Raw genomic sequence first — 15,936 nt, 5'->3', positions numbered from 1 at the left:
GGGGACCGGAAAAATTTGTTTTCCTTGTTTTACTATCCTTGTGATGAATTCAGGTCCCCATAAGGATAGTGAAACCCAAAACACACACACAGGGCCTCCCTGCATCTCCATAATAAATGAGCTTCTGCAGGTGAATGGGTCTCTGTGTGCTTGGTGCAGCCTGCGGGTGCCTGACTAAAATGGATGGCCCTCCTCGTGTCTGGAGATTACAGCCAATTTAAATCCTATCCCCCTGACATCCGTTACAGCTGGAATTATTTAACATAGCCTTATAGGAACGACTCAGGCCCTTCCTGGACTAGGTTATATTATTCATTATTATGAGTCCAGTAATGAGCCAATGACGTGTCTATTTTTACCTGATGATCTCAGATCTATATCCTGTCACATTCATCATAACCATGCAGGATTACATTAATATCTGCCATCCTAGGGTGTCTGGGTCATGAACGTCCATCTTTCATCCTGACCCTGAACCGAGAAACACAGCCCGACCAGACCCAGTAAACAGACCCATTCACCCATGCAGCCTACATTGACTTCATAATGTGATACGTTCTATTTATCCACCAATCACAGTAATCAATTGATTAATCAATTCATGTTGATCCTTGCAGGGGAGAATTTAAAAGCATGCTATTGCTAACATTGACTTGCATTGGTTTTTGGTTAGGAAGTACTATGGTAGGGCCTACAAAACCAAAGCATGGATTTCAGTCTCCGTTGTCCATAGACTGACTTCAAGGTAAGGAAAGAAATATCTACATTTGTAATTCAGCTGAACCCTCCCTTTGAATATGATTTGAAATCTTCATCAGTTGATAGACTACAGTAGAGCCTTCTACAATAAAGGGCTCTGGACTGCAGTAGGCCTTAACTAAACGTGAAAGCATTACAAAATAAGTAACCTAATATAATCTCGTCAGAGTGCTCAGAGTCAAAGTAGATACAGTTCATGAAAATGAAAAGGCCTATAAATAGATGCGTGTAGAGTTGGCTAACTCTGTCTAGAGACGTACCTAACCTGCTTCTACAGTGCTGCTGCTCACGTTTGTGCTTACTGCGTTGCCTGTATTTCCTCATTACGATGTGGAATAGCAGAAATAAAACAAACCTAGTGTTTTTAGAATATATGTTCCTTGTTTAAAGTGCAACTCTGTTTTAAACTGTGAGGCAATTTAGACCCAGACTGACTAACAGTGATCGGTCTTCAGTTTCTCGCTTTCAATGTTGGAGCCGAAGTCAACGGTTCGGATTGTGGGCTATAACCGCAGGTCTGCTGCACCTCGCTCGGTTGAAAGATCAACTCCACCCCGCTGACAAATAGAAAACCGCACAACACACTACTAAACTGTGATTTAAAGTAGCCCACAGAGCCTTACAATTAACCAGACATTTTGTTCTGAAATGTATGTGTTTATTTCACGTTAAATTTAGAAGTTGCACTCTGAAAAAAAATCCTATTTAGAAATCCAACTAATCCAGCCTGAATGCATAATTTACCGTGGATGTGTTTAAGACTATTGCCAGTAAAAATATCGAAGTTGAAATATTTGTTTTCACTAAGATATTTAAAATAGGCCTATTATAATGGAGTTTACATCATTAGATTTAGTGTTTGTAAAATGTAAAATGTTATTTGTCCAATAAGAAAGTTCAATAATTGAAGGCACATCCATCATGAGGTTTTGAGTGATAATTTCCTAAATATTTCAACAAATTCTAAAATTACAAGTATTTAGTTACAGTTGAAGTCGGACGTTGACATACACCTTAGCCAAATACATTTAAACTCAGTTTTTCACAATGCCTGACATTTAATCCTAGTAAACATTCCCTGTTTTAGGTCAGTTAGGATCACCACTTTATTTTAAGAATGTGAAATGTCAGAATAATAGAGATAATTATTTATTTCAGCTTTTAGAAGTTTACATACTCAATTAGTATTTGGTAGCATTGCATTTAAATTGTTTAACTTGGGGCAAATGTTTCGGGTAGCCTTCCACAAGCTTCCCACAATAAAGGTTGGGCAAATTTTGGCCCATTCCTCTTGACAGAGCTGGTGTAACTGAGTCAGGTTTGTAGGCCTCCTTGCTCGCACACACCTTTTCAGTTCTGCCCACAAATTTTCAGGGCTTTGTGATGGCCACTCCAATATCTTGAATTTGTCCTTAAGCCATTTTGCCACAACTTTGGAAGTATGCTTGAGGTCATTGTCCATTTGGAAGACCTATTTGCAACCAAGCTTTAACTTCCTGACTGATGTCTTGCTTCAATATATCCACATAATTTTCCTCCGTCATGATGCCATCTATTTTGTGAAGTGTACCAGTCCCTCCTGCAGCAAAGCACCCCCACAACATGATGCTGCCACCCACGTTCTTCATGGTTGGGATGGTGTTCTTCGGCTTGCAAGCCTCGCCCTTTTTCCTTCAAACAAGGATGGTCATTATGGCCAAACAGTTCTATTTTTGTTTCATCAGATCAGAGGACATTTCTCCAAAAAGTAAGATCTTTGTCCCCATATGCAGTTGCAAACTGTAGTCTGGCTTTTTTTATGGCTGTTTTGGAGCGTCTCCTTCCGGAGCCGGACTGCTGCTTGGTCCCATGGTGTTTATACTTGCGTACTATTGTTTGTACAGATGAACGTGGTACCTTCAGGCATTTGGAAACTGCTCCCAAGGATGAACCAGACTTGTGGTCTGCAATTTTTATTTATTTTTATTTTCCCATGATTTCAAGCAAAGAGACACTGAGTTTGAAGGTAGGCCTTGAAATACATCCACATGTACACCTCTAATTGACTCAAATTATGTCAATTAGCCTATCAGAAGCTTCTAAAGCCATGACATAATTTTCTGGAATTTTCCAAGCTGTTTAAAGGCACAGTCAACTTAGTGCATGTAAACTTCTGACCTACTGGATTAAGTGAAATTCTAAGTGAAATAATCTGTCTGTAAACAATTGTTGGAAACATTACTTGTTTCATGCACAAAATAGATGTCCTAACCGACTTGCCAAGACTATAGTTTGTTAACAAGAAATTTGTGGAGTGGTTGAAAAACGAGTGGGCCTTTTATGGGCCTCCCGGGTGGCGCAGTGGTCGAGGGCACTACATCGCAGCGCAATTGGCCTAGCGTCGTCTGGGTTAGGGAGGGTTTGGCCGGTAGGGATATCCTTGTGTCATTGCGCACCAGCGAATCCTGTGGCGGGCCGGGCGCAGTGCACGCTAACCAAGGTCGCACAGTGTTTCCTCTGACACATTGGTGCGGCTGGCTTCCAGGTTGGATGCGCGCTGTGTTAAGAAACAGTGCGGCTTGGTTGGGTTGTGTTTCAGAGGACGCACGGCTTTCGACCTTCGTCTCTCCCGAGCCCGTACGGGAGTTGTTGCGATGAGACAAGATAGTAATTACTAACAATTGGATACCACGAAAAAGGGGGTAACATTTAAATAAAATAAGAAAAACAAGTTTTAATGACTCCAACCTGAGTGTATGTAAACTTCTGACTTCAACTTTATAGGAAGAGAGGAGTATGGAGAGGGGTGGGATGGGGGGATAGGCAGAGGATTGTCAGTCAGCAGAAGAATAGACTGTCTGTGTGTGAAGAGGGATGAGGGAGAATCCTGCTGCTTCTCCTCAGGGCCATTATCCTACAGGAGAGGAACCTGTGGGGGGTAGCCTATACACACACGCCTGATGCCGGCAACATTCCATGGGAATCCCGTCAGCTGCTTCAGTGCTTTCCTCTCTTCAGCTCTCCTTTTTCCCGCTATCCCCTCCTCCGTCTCTCTGTTCCTGGCCCTAAACACCTCTGTCAGAGTGATCTGGTTCTATTCTGAACAGGAATCTTGGCCAGGCAGTTTTCAGTGGATCATCCCCCTATCGACTCCCATCCCATAATGATTTAATCCAAACTACAGCTGCTAATGGTTTTCCGCCGCACTCAAGTTATTCTAACTGGTAATTATATGATTCATTTGAATGGCTAAATTAATGTTTCATTTGAATAACTGTTGTTTAAATGAATTACTAAATGCATGTTTAATTGTTATTACTTAGGACTTCTTTTAAGCTCTTCATCTGGACATTTGGGGAGTTCCCCGGGCCCAGATAAGCCTCCTCCTGGACTAAAAAGCTAAATTGTGTGTGAACCCTCAACCCTGATGTTCTGGAGCTTAGTGTTTGACTTTTGATCAGGCATCTCGTTGGCCAGCATGGTTGTCCTCCCTCGGATGTTACATTCACCCCCCCCCCCCAGGAAGCAGTGGCTGCTGGGAGGTTATCAATGATGGACGCCAGCTCTGCTCCCACTCCTGAACGGGAATGCTGTGAATTAATTGAACGAGAGGGAGGAGAGGAGAAAGGGGTGATGTCGAGAAGACAGGGGGGGAGAGAATGAAAGTGGTAGACAAGGAGGTAGGGAGGGGGCATGTTTAAACAGCCTGGACTTGAGTGACAGGGCTGATAGAGGGTGGGCGGAAGAGGGGGGTTTAAGAGTTGCTGGGGGGCTGAGATGAGGGGAAAGTGAGCTTTTAATTTCCACGAGCAGAAGCAGATGTAGGGGAATTGTACACACACCCCCACGCTGCTAGGCAGCAGGAAGACATCAGGGACAGAGGAGCACTGTGTGTGTGTGTGTGTGTGCTGGGGCAAGGGACCCTGGACCACTATAAAATGAGCACGCAGAAACTATTAAACAATAGAGCGAGAGAAGACGGCTAACGATATAGTGAGAGAGTCAGTGTCATCTTTTCATCTGTCCAGAGATGGAGGTAAAGAGGAGAAACAAAGAGAAACATGCTATTAGACAGCAGGCTTAGAGGAGGTAGATCTGTTCTTTATTCAACCAAAGTGGAAAAATGCTGTTGACAAAAAGCACTTAAACAGAGCTGTTAATCAAGCTTTAACCATCTTCTCACTCCAATAATGTTGTCCCACTGGCTACGCTGACTCCTCGTCTTTTTACCATCAGTCGGTCTCTTTATTTATCCAGAACATTGAATTATTTTGGTGTTTTGAAATACAAACATTTGAGGAGGGTATGATTTTTCAGTTGTACAAAATTGATCTAAACAAAAGTGAACACAGATGGAAACATGGTGCCCAGAGGTGGAGTATAAAATGACGGTGCAAAACAAACAAAACAACAAAACAATGTCCCTGCACATATAAAAATAAATTAATACTTTGTGTCCAGTCACCATCGCCTGTAGTCTGGTCCTAAGATTTACACACACAAAATTAGGCTTCATTGGCTATCCTTTACACCAACACTGCCAATCACAATCACTTATTTACACCCCACAGGCAATGAAAAATATATATTTATTTACACAAAGTCAAAACTGTGGCATTGAACCCACACCTCTTCTGACAATAACAGCTATGTACACCATCACCACCACAAACCACCTCCATTCGCCAGTAGTTCAATCTTTCTCAATACACAACTTTTTTTCCCATCAAAAATGTTTACAGCAAGATGTGAAAAATTTTAAACAGCAGTATAAAACAAATTCTTGAAGAACAGTGGGTACTTTTAAAATATAGCATCTTGCACCCATTATAACATAAAGAAATGCTAAATAAATAAAAACAGAATTCATAAAGTTGGTTTCGGTATTTTGTGAACCCAGCAAAATACATTTCCTGGTTTCCAGCCTTTCAGAATGTGTTGCATGATCTTTTGCCTGGTCAACGCAGCTTGACAGCCAGTAATATGGTGAGAATGGATGACTGACAGGTCGAGTAGCATGAGTAACCCTCCCCCTCAGCCTTAGGCACTTGGGGAATGGACCCTGACTTGCCAATCCTGACTGTTGTGGATTCCTATTGGCCGATGCTGAAGGTTGCGGGCCCTGATAGGCTGGTGTGTGAAGTAGGTAGAGCAGAAAAAGACAGTAATAGCAAGGCTTCCATAGCTGAGCGGTCAGTCAGTCTTACATTAGAGAGTGGTCTCTGGTTAGGTCTTATGCTGGTTAGGTCTTATGCTCAGACAGACAGAGGTAACAGCAGTTACATGTCCAGTGCAGGACTCCTGCCTCTCCTAAAACTGTACAATGTCATAGTTCCCAGACCTCATCTCTCCAGCAGAGCTATGAGTCATCAGTCAGCTGTGTTAGTGTCCTGATATTTGTAGAAATTGTAGTTCTATGTGGGCTAGCTTGTGTGCTGAAAGCACAGCACTGATCAGAGTTCATATGATGGTGGAGACCCCTGAGAGATAGAGAGATGGATAGAGAGAGAGATGGATAGAGGAGAGAGAGAAAAAGAGAATGCGCAACAGAAAAAGCGAGAGAGCTGTTTTGTGGGTCAGGTCTTCTCCTGTCCAGTGAGGCCCACAGCCTTTTCAGCCAGCCGGGGTTTCTGTGCAGTGGCGTGTGTGTGTGTATCGGGGTGTGAGTGTGTGTGCAGTGCCAGGAAGGGGTTGGCGGTGATGGTGCCCTGGCCGTGGACGTGGGAGGAGGAAAGGAGGGAGGTGATGGGCAGCTGAGTGGAAGAGAGAGGGATGGAGGGAAGCTGGGAGGAGGTGGAGAGAGATTGAAGTTGGTGGAGGTCCTGTTGTTGCTGCATCAACTGGTAAAACAACACCTGCTGCTGTTCCTAGAGGGAGGGAGGGGGGGAGGGAGAGCAGGAAAGAGATAATCATGTGACTTTGGAACGCTGATAAATAAGCCTGCTGTGTTTAGTATAGTGGTGCTAGGTGTGTGTGTTTACCGCAGAGGGCTGTGAAGAGAGTAGCTGCTGTAGTTGGTGCTGGTGCAGTAAGAGCCTCTGCTGTTCAGACAAGGCACCCAACCTAAAAACACACAAAGACATACACACACACAGTTAGAAAACCACGCACACACACACACGCACACACACACTCACCTGCTTTTAGCAGTAACTGAGCTGCAGTAATCCAATAGGAAAGCAGGAAGGGAGAAAATATAAGGGAATCAATTTCAAAGCCAAAAACAGACAGACATTTCAATGAATGGAAGGACAGGTAGCCAGGCAGGCAGACTACCAGGTAGCCAGGCAGGCAGACTACCAGGTAGCCAGGCAGGCAGACTACCAGGTAGCCAGAAATGCAGACTACCAGGTAGCCAGGCAGGCAGACTACCAGGTCGCCAGAAATGCAGACTACCGGGTAGTCAGAAAGGCAGACTACCAGGTCACCAGAAAGGCAGACTACCAGGTCACCAGAAAGGCAGACTACCAGGCAGCCAGATGTAGTGTACCTACCTGTTGTTAATGGAGCTGGAGATGGGCAGAGCGGCGCTGGTGCCTGGTGCAGAGGTATGTGTGTATGTGTGAGGGCTGGAGGTGGTCTGTATGACTCCGTTCAAAACCCCCACTATCCCCCCCATCCCTGGCCCGGCTCCACCTCCCAGCATCATGGTTCCCATGGCAACCCCGTTGAGCTGATGCGGCTGGGGGGGGCTGTGAGAGACGGATGGGGGGGTGGACAGAGAAGAGGTAGATCCACCACTACTACGACCACATGACACGCTATCCTGAGAGAGAGAGAGAGAGAGAGAGCTTTGTTAACCAATATCTCCTATGCAATCTCTTACCATTCCAAAAGCTCTATGTAATGACAGCATAACAACTAGTGTGCTAGCTGGGTTCACTCACTATGTGCTGGAGCTTCAACTGCCTTACCTGAGCAGGTATGGGTAGAGAGGAGTCACTCTTCACATCTGAAACACACAACATCACACAGGCAGGCAATGAGAGTGACAGTTTGTACGAGTGTTTGTTAGGGTGAGGTGAGGCAGTAATAGGGCTGTGTGTGTGTACCTTGGGCAGCAGTAGTAGGGGTGAAAGGCACAGACAGCTGAGCTGACAGGAGCTGCAGTCGCTCTTTCTTCATGGTCAGAGTTTTAATCTGGTCCTCTAGACGCCTGTTCTCCTGCTGCAGCTGGTGGAGGGACTTCAACATCCCCAACACTACCACACAAAGAGACCGAGAAAGAGAGAGACAGAGAGAAAGAGAGAGAGAGATGGAGAGAGAGAGAGAGAGAGGAGAGAAGCGAGAGTCAAAGACAGGCAGAGAGAGAGGAGAGAAGCGAGAGTCAAAGACAGGCAGAGAGAGAGGAGAGAAGCGAGAGAGAGAGAGAGAGGAAACTAAATTAAACCAATCAAATTGAATTATCCAAACAATGCAATGATAGGTGAGTAGATTAGATTTGATGAAAAAAGTAATGTAGGTGTGTGTGCTCACCATCTCCCTGTGCTCCCTGCTGCAGTAGGAACTGTTGTCCATCACTCCACTGTCTCTCCAGCAGCTGTTCTATAGAGGTGGCCACCGGGGGTACTGTGTCTCCCCCTCCCTGACCTGACCCTAGCCCCCCCAAACCTGACCCCAACGACCCTCCTGGGTCATACCGGATCTGCAGCCCACCTAGAGGAGAACTGGAGGGAGAGCGGGATGGATGGGTGAGAGAGAAGAAAAAGGATATTAACAACCAAACATAGCATCAAACAAACATGGAGAATGTCAAAGCAATTTGTCCTTAAGTGAGCTAATGAAAATGAGAGAGAGAGAGAGAGAGAGAGAGAGGTGTGTGTGGTGGGCACCCATGGTGCAGTAAATCACTCTGTGTGAGTTGAGACACTGATGAGTGAAAGAGAGACAGAAGATAGGGAGGAAAAAGAGTCAGGAGAGAACTTCACGGTTCTGGAATAATAAACAAACAGAGGGAGAGTCTTTTTCCCATTCCATCGGACTTCTCGTTGGCACACACACACACACACACACACACACACACACACACACACACACACACACAAACCACTTATTGGAAAAGTTCAATTAGCAAATATTTTCTCCCTTTTGGAGCAAACTGAAGGAAAGCTTTTTCTTCTTAAAAGAAATATTATATTATTAGGTTGCTTTTAAATATTCTGATTTGCTTCATCCTTTCAAATAAAAGTACCAACATGACATTTCACTTTTCATTTGCATTTTTATAATTAATATGAATCTGACTGAAGAAGCCATGCCGGAACAGCGTTCGGAAAAGTGACGTCAAGACAACAACACACAAGTGAATACAAAGCAGGAGTGAAGCCACTCTCCACATAAGACGCTAAAGAACCACATCATACAGAGTCCTCCTATTGGTTAAGAAAAATATTTAGCCACTGAATAAAGCCAACACACTATATATAGACACCCCTTTAAAATTTGTGGATTCAGCCTCACCCGTTTGCAAACAGGTGTATAAAATCAAGCATACAGCCATGCAATCTTCTTAGACAATATTGGCAGTATAATGGCCTTACTGAAGCGCTCAGTGACTTTCAACGTGGGTCTGTCATAGGATGCCACCTTTCCAAAACGTCAGTTTATCACATTTCTGCCCTGCTAGAGCTGCCCTGGTCAACTGTAAGTGCTATTATTGTGAAGTGGAAACATCTAGGAGCAACAACGGCTCAGCCGCGAAGTGGTAGGCCACACAAGATCACAGAACAGGACCGCTGAGTGCTGAAGCACATACAAATAGTCTATCCTCGGTTGCAACACTCACTACCAAGTTCCAAACTACCTCTGGAAGCAACGTCTGCACAAGAACTGTTCATCGGGAACTTCATGCAATGGGTTTCCATGGCCGAGCTGCCGCACACAAGCCTAAGATCACAATGCGCAATGCCAAGCGTCGGCTAGAGTGGCGTAAAGATCGGCGCCATTGGACTCCGGAGCAGTGGAAACGTGTTCTCTGGAGTGATGAATCACGCTTCACCATCTGGCAGTTTGACGGACACATTAGGGTTTGGCGAAAGGCAAAGGAACACTACCTGCCCAAATGCATAGTGCAAATAGTAAAGTTTGGTGGAGGAGGAATAATGTAATGGTCTGGAGCGGTTTTTCATGGTTCATAGGCCCATTAGTTCCAGTGAAGGGAAATCTTAATGCTACAGCATACAATGACATTCTACACGATTCTGTGGTTCCAACTTTGTGGCAACAATTCGGGGAAGGCCCTTTCCTGTTTCAGCATGACAATGCCCCGTGCAGAAAGCCAGGTCCATACAGAAATGGTTTGTCGAGATCGGTGTGGAAGAACTCGACTGTTCTGCACAGAGCCATGACCTCAACCCCATCAAACACCTTTGCGATGTTTTAATTTGATTTGATTGAACCTTTATTTAACTAGGCAAGTCAGTTAAGAACAAATTCTTATTTTCAATGACGGCCTAGGAACAGTGGGTTAACTGTCTTGTTCAGGGGCAGAACGATTTTATCTTGTCAGCTCGGGGATTCGATCTTGCAACCTTTCGGTTACTTGTCCAAATATCTAATCACTAGGCTACAATGATGGCCAACCCCGGGCCAGACCCTAACCCGGACGACGCTGGGCCAATTGTGCATCGCTCTATGGGACTCCCAATCATGTCCGGTTGTGATACAGCCTGGAATCGCCTGCTATCCACATACTTATGGTCATGTAGTGCACTCTGACCAGATCCTGTGTTTTCATATTTTAAAAAAAATATCTCTTATACAGAGAGCAGATTCCATTATGCAGTTATACATAGTACTTTCTATTTACAGTGTATTCTGAAAGTATTCAAACCCCTGGACCTTTCCACATTTTGTTACGTTACAGCCTTATTCTGGGGGCAGCTGACAAGGTACAAATCTGTCGTTCTGATCCTGAATAAGACAGTTAACCCACTGTTCCTAGGCTGTCATCGTAAATAAGAATTTGTTCTTAACTGACTTGCCTACTTAAATAAAGGTTAAATAAAAAATTATCATCAATCTACACACAATACCCCATTGTTCCTCTCCCCCTCTTGTACACTGCTGCTACTCACTGTTTTTACCATCTACAGTGCCTTGCGAAAGTATTCGGCCCCCTTGAACTTTGCGACCTTTTGCCAAATTTCAGGCTTCAAACATAAAGATATAAAACTGTATTTTTTAATGAAGAATCAACAACAAGTGGGACACAATCATGAAGTGGAACGACATTTATTGGATATTTCAAACTTTTTAAACAAATAAAAAACTGAAAAATTGGGCGTGCAAAATTATTCAGCCCCCTTAAGTTAATATTTTGCTGCGATTACAGCTGTGAGTCGCTTGGGGTATGTCTCTATCAGTTTTGCACATCGAGAGACTGACATTTTTTCCCATTCCTCCTTGCAAAACAGCTCGAGCTCAGTGAGGTTGGATGGAGAGCATTTGTGAACAGCAGTTTTCAGTTCTTTCCACAGATTCTCGATTGGATTCAGGTCTGGACTTTGACTTGGCCATTCTAACACCTGGATATGTTTATTTTTGAACCATTCCATTGTAGATTTTGCTTTATGTTTTGGATCATTGTCTTGTTGGAAGACAAATCTCCGTCCCAGTCTCAGGTCTTTTGCAGACTCCATCAGGTTTTCTTCCAGAATGGTCCTGTATTTGGCTCCATCCATCTTCCCATCAATTTTAACCATCTTCCCTGTCCCTGCTGAAGAAAAGCAGGCCCAAACCATGATGCTGCCACCCCCATGTTTGACAGTGTGGATGGTGTGTTCAGGGTGATGAGCTGTGTTGCTTTTACACCAAACATAACGTTTTGCATTGTTGCCAAAAAGTTCAATTTTGGTTTCATCTGACCAGAGCACCTTCTTCCACATGTTTGGTGTGTCTCCCAGGTGGCTTGTGGCAAACTTTAAACAACATTTTTTATGGATATCTTTAAGAAATGGCTTTCTTCTTGCCACTCTTCCATAAAGGCCATATTTGTGCAATATACGACTGATTGTTGTCCTATGGACAGAGTCTCCCACCTCAGCTGTAGATCTCTGCAGTTCATCCAGAGTGATCATGGGCCTCTTGGCTGCATCTCTGATCAGTCTTCTCCTTGTATGAGCTGAAAGTTTAGAGGGACGGCCAGGTCTTGGTAGATTTGCAGTGGTCTGATACTCCTTCCATTTCAATATTATCGCTTGCACAGTGCTCCTTGGGATGTTTAAAGCTTGGGAAATCTTTTTGTATCCAAATCCGGCTTTAAACTTCTTCACAACAGTATCTCGGACCTGCCTGGTGTGTTCCTTGTTCTTCATGATGCTCTCTGCGCTTTTAACGGACCTCTGAGACTATCACAGTGCAGGTGCATTTATATGGAGACTTGATTACACACAGGTGGATTGTATTTATCATCATTAGTCATTTAGGTCAACATTGGATCATTCAGAGATCCTCACTGAACTTCTGGAGAGAGTTTGCTGCACTGAAAGTAAAGGGGCTGAATAATTTTGCACGCCCAATTTTTCAGTTTTTGATTTGTTAAAAAAGTTTTAAATATCCAATAAATGTCGTTCCACTTCATGATTGTGTCCCACTTGTTGTTGATTTTTCACAAAAAAATACAGTTTTATATCTTTAGGTTTGAAGCCTGAAATGTGGCAAAAGGTCGCAAAGTTCAAAGGGGCCGAATACTTTCGCAAGGCACTGTATGCATAGTCATTTTAATAATTCTACCTACATGTACATATTACCTCAAGTAACCGGTGCCCACGCACATTTTTTAAAACTGCATTGTTGGTTAGGGGTTCGTAAGTAAGCATTTCACTGTAAGGTTGTATTCGGCACATATGACAAATAACATTTGATTTAATAACAAAGCAAAAACATATTTTTTTTGTTGCAAATTTATATTTATTTAATTTATGGGGGGAGAGAGATAGAAATGCTTTTATGGGGGGAGAGAGATAGAAACGCCTTTATGGGGGGAGAGATAGAAACGCCTTTATGGGGGGAGAGATAGAAACGCCTTTATGGGGGGGGAGAGTTGGAAACGCCTTTATGAGGGGAGAGAGATAGAAACGCCTTTATGGGGGGGGAGAGATAGAAACGCCTTTATGGGGGGAGAGAGATAGAAACGCCTTTATGGGGGGAGAGAGATAGAAACGCCTTTATGGGGGGGAGAGATAGAAACGCCTTTATGGGGGGGAGAGATAGAAACGCCTTTATGGGGGGAGAGAGATAGAAACGCCTTTATGGGGGGGGGAGATAGAAACGCCTTTATGGGGGGAGAGAGATAGAAACGCCTTTATGGGGGGAGAGAGATAGAAACGCCTTTATGGGGGGGGGGGGATAGAAACGCCTTTATGGGGGGAGAGAGATAGAAACGCCTTTATGGGGGGGGAGAGATAGAAACTCCTTTATGGGTGGAAAGAAAAACGCCTTTATGGGGGGAGAGAGATAGAAACGCCTTTATGGGGGGGAGAGATAGAAACGCCTTTATGGGGGAGAGAGATAGAAACGCCTTTATGGGGGGAGAGAGATAGAAACGCCTTTATGGGGGGGAGAGATAGAAACGCCTTTATGGGGGGGGGGGATAGAAACGCCTTTATGGGGGGGGGATAGAAACGCCTTTATGGGGGGGATAGAAACGCCTTTATGGGGGAGAGAGATAGAAACGCCTTTATGGGGGGGAGATATAGAAACACCTTTATGGGGGGGAGATATAGAAACGCCTTTATGGGGGGGAGGTATAGAAACGCCTTTATGGGGGGGAGAGATAGAAACGCCTTTATGGGGGGGAGAGATAGAAACTCCTTTATGGGTGGAGAGAGAAACGCCTTTATGGGGGGGAGATAGAAACGCCTTTATGGGTGGAGAGGGAAACGCCTTTATCAGGGGGAGAGTGATAGAAACGCCTTCATGGGGGGGAGAGACCAGAACCAGAGTGTGTTTGTGGGAGGGAGAGAAACCCTCAAGAGAGGGGGATGGGCAGAGATATTTTTGTGTGGAATGTAAATAAGGGCTCACTGGTAATAGGGGGAGTGTGTGTAGGGAAAAGGGAGAAAATATGTGTGTGTACTTACCGCGGACAGAGGGTGGTCTTGGGAGAGGCTCGTCTGGAGAAGCCTGGAGCTGCAATGCTGTTTCCATCTCCTACCTCCTGATCTACACACACACACAGTAAATAACACACTTACTACACTGTGATTGTGTGTCTCTCTTGCACACACACACTTTCTCTCGCTATCTCGCTCTTCTCCCTCCAGGCCAGACGTCTCTTTTAATTTTCCTCTACGAGAGTAATAAATCACACATGCACACACAAACACATGTGCAAAGACACACGCAAGCACACACCAGCATGCACTCGCCTCCACTTAAGACACCCTTCCCCTCTTTTCTTTTCCTTTATTTTTAACCCTTTCCATTCTTCCACCAACAGCCTGTCATTCAAAAGAACACACACACCCACGGTCAGTCACAATATAGTTAACCCCTAGAGGTCAGGGAGGACCAATGGCTGCAGGCAGTACTGAAACACCAGGAAACACTTTATTCCCCCCTTTTCTCCTGACCCTCCCCCTTTATTTATCCCACTCCTCCCCCACTGTTCTCCCCTTCCTCCCACTACCCCCATATGTACACCACCTTCACCACCCACAGTCTCACCCTAAGCGCTGTATGTGTGTATGCATGTGAGTGTGTGACGTAACCTGAGCAGTGGGTCAGTTGGTGTTGTGACCTCTGAACCCTCTGTAGACCGTGGTCTATTCATGGTCAAACACACGCGAGTGAGCGAGCACACACACACACACACACACACACACACACACACACACACACGCCAACCTGCGGGGGAAGCTTGAGACTGTGCAATGAGGGCAGCCATGGCAGAGTTAGGGTTGAGTCGGTTTCCAAACATGTGGGAGGGAGCCATGTTGAACACTGGACCTGGTAACCCACTCACCTGCAGGGACAAAATAGTCTCAGTTACAATACATGGAGGATGACTGGATGGAGTTGGTAACATAAATGAAGACTGTGGTGGAAAATGACATCATTAGTCATGCTATATCCCGTGTTTTACCACTTAAAGAATAGTCTCTTGTTATATGCTAGTGTTTTTCTAACTTTTCTAAACTTGTCTTGGTGTGACTTAGTCATAACACTGGGCGTATAGGTAAGAGACGTTTGGGTGCAACCGCAGCATGTGACATCCTGTGGGTTTGATATTTAAAAAGAGGGTCACATGCATGGAAACTTGCAGAAAGGAGTACAATATAGTGTTTGTTGTTGTGAATGCAGTTAGTATGAGGTTGATAGCCCGAGGGCTCAGACATCTATCTTAAATCTGCACAGACAACTAATTACCTTTTTCACATGATCTGCTGACTGCTACATATACAAGAAAGAAGTATTTTTCTATAAAAGCAGAGACCCGACTGTTAAGCTTTCAACTCAAACATTCTTGGTGATGGTTGATTGCTTCATTTTTGCAAATCTTATAAAATTGTTGTTTGAAAGAATCTGCAGTCTCTCTTTTCCTACAGAATTGCTACCACAATTTGGCGACGAGGATGGGATGGCTAACGCTGCTTGCTGATTGCGCCGGAGGAGACCGAGGTTAACTGCAAGCAAGGGAGCCCACATGCCGACTAAAACGGGGCAGGAAAGGACCCGCCTCGGACAGGCAGGGAGCATCATTGAGTGGATACGCCATTCTGAACAGACAAAATAAATTAAGGGTGAGACTGAATTTCTTTTGAACATCATAGAAAATCCTGTTTTGTGACAGGTTGTGCACATTATGTCTTTATGTCTTTGTTGTTGCAAAGACAATGCAGAAAGCCTAGTTAGCCAATGGGCGGGAGCACTGGTTGGTCGGCACAATTGAGGTAGTATGTACATGAATGTATAGTTAAAGTGACTATGCATATATGATAAACAGAGAGTAGCAGCAGCGTAAAAAGAGGGGTTGGGGGGGGGGCGGGGCACACAATTCAAATAGTCCGGGTAGCCATTTGATTACCTGTTCAGGAGTCTTATGGATTAGGGGTAAAAACTGTTGAGAAGCCTTTTGGTCCTAGACTTGGCACTCTGGTACCGCTTGCCATGCGGTAGTAGAGAGAAGAGTCTATGACTGGGGTCTTTGACAATTGTTAGGGCCTTCCTCTGACACCGCCTGGTGTAGAGGTCCTG

At 44.7% G+C, this 15,936-nt stretch overlaps 1 protein-coding gene across 13 annotated transcripts in view; it reads right to left on the bottom strand.

Annotated features, from left to right (window-relative positions):
- Window positions 1–4,818: 4,818 nt before the first annotated feature.
- mllt10 (MLLT10 histone lysine methyltransferase DOT1L cofactor) overlaps window positions 4,819–15,936 on the bottom strand; it is an 80,040-nt gene continuing 68,922 nt past the window's right edge. For 4 of the 13 annotated variants that reach the window (XM_090189621.1, XM_036935077.2, XM_036935079.2 and 1 more), the window contains 9 exons: window positions 14,587–14,704; window positions 13,821–13,902; window positions 8,215–8,405; window positions 7,791–7,940; window positions 7,626–7,690; window positions 7,233–7,504; window positions 6,876–6,896; window positions 6,720–6,801; window positions 4,819–6,605 (listed from right to left, as the gene is read on the bottom strand). In XM_090189621.1, the coding sequence (XP_090045747.1) occupies window positions 6,315–6,605; window positions 6,720–6,801; window positions 6,876–6,896; window positions 7,233–7,504; window positions 7,626–7,690; window positions 7,791–7,940; window positions 8,215–8,405; window positions 13,821–13,902; window positions 14,587–14,704 (1,272 nt within the window). In that variant the 3' untranslated portion in view covers window positions 4,819–6,314. The remainder of the gene's footprint in view (window positions 6,606–6,719; window positions 6,802–6,875; window positions 6,897–7,232; window positions 7,505–7,625; window positions 7,691–7,790; window positions 7,941–8,214; window positions 8,406–13,820; window positions 13,903–14,586; window positions 14,705–15,936) is intronic. The other 9 variants (XM_090189626.1, XM_090189619.1, XM_090189620.1 and 6 more) reach the window with 3 other exon arrangements.

Source organism: Oncorhynchus mykiss, chromosome 11, assembly GCF_057628025.1.
Source record: "Oncorhynchus mykiss isolate SJ-2025 chromosome 11, ASM5762802v1, whole genome shotgun sequence".
NCBI lineage: Eukaryota > Metazoa > Chordata > Actinopteri > Salmoniformes > Salmonidae > Oncorhynchus > Oncorhynchus mykiss.
Note: the sequence above shows the minus strand (reverse complement) of the source record. Positions and strands in the feature narration are given on the sequence as shown.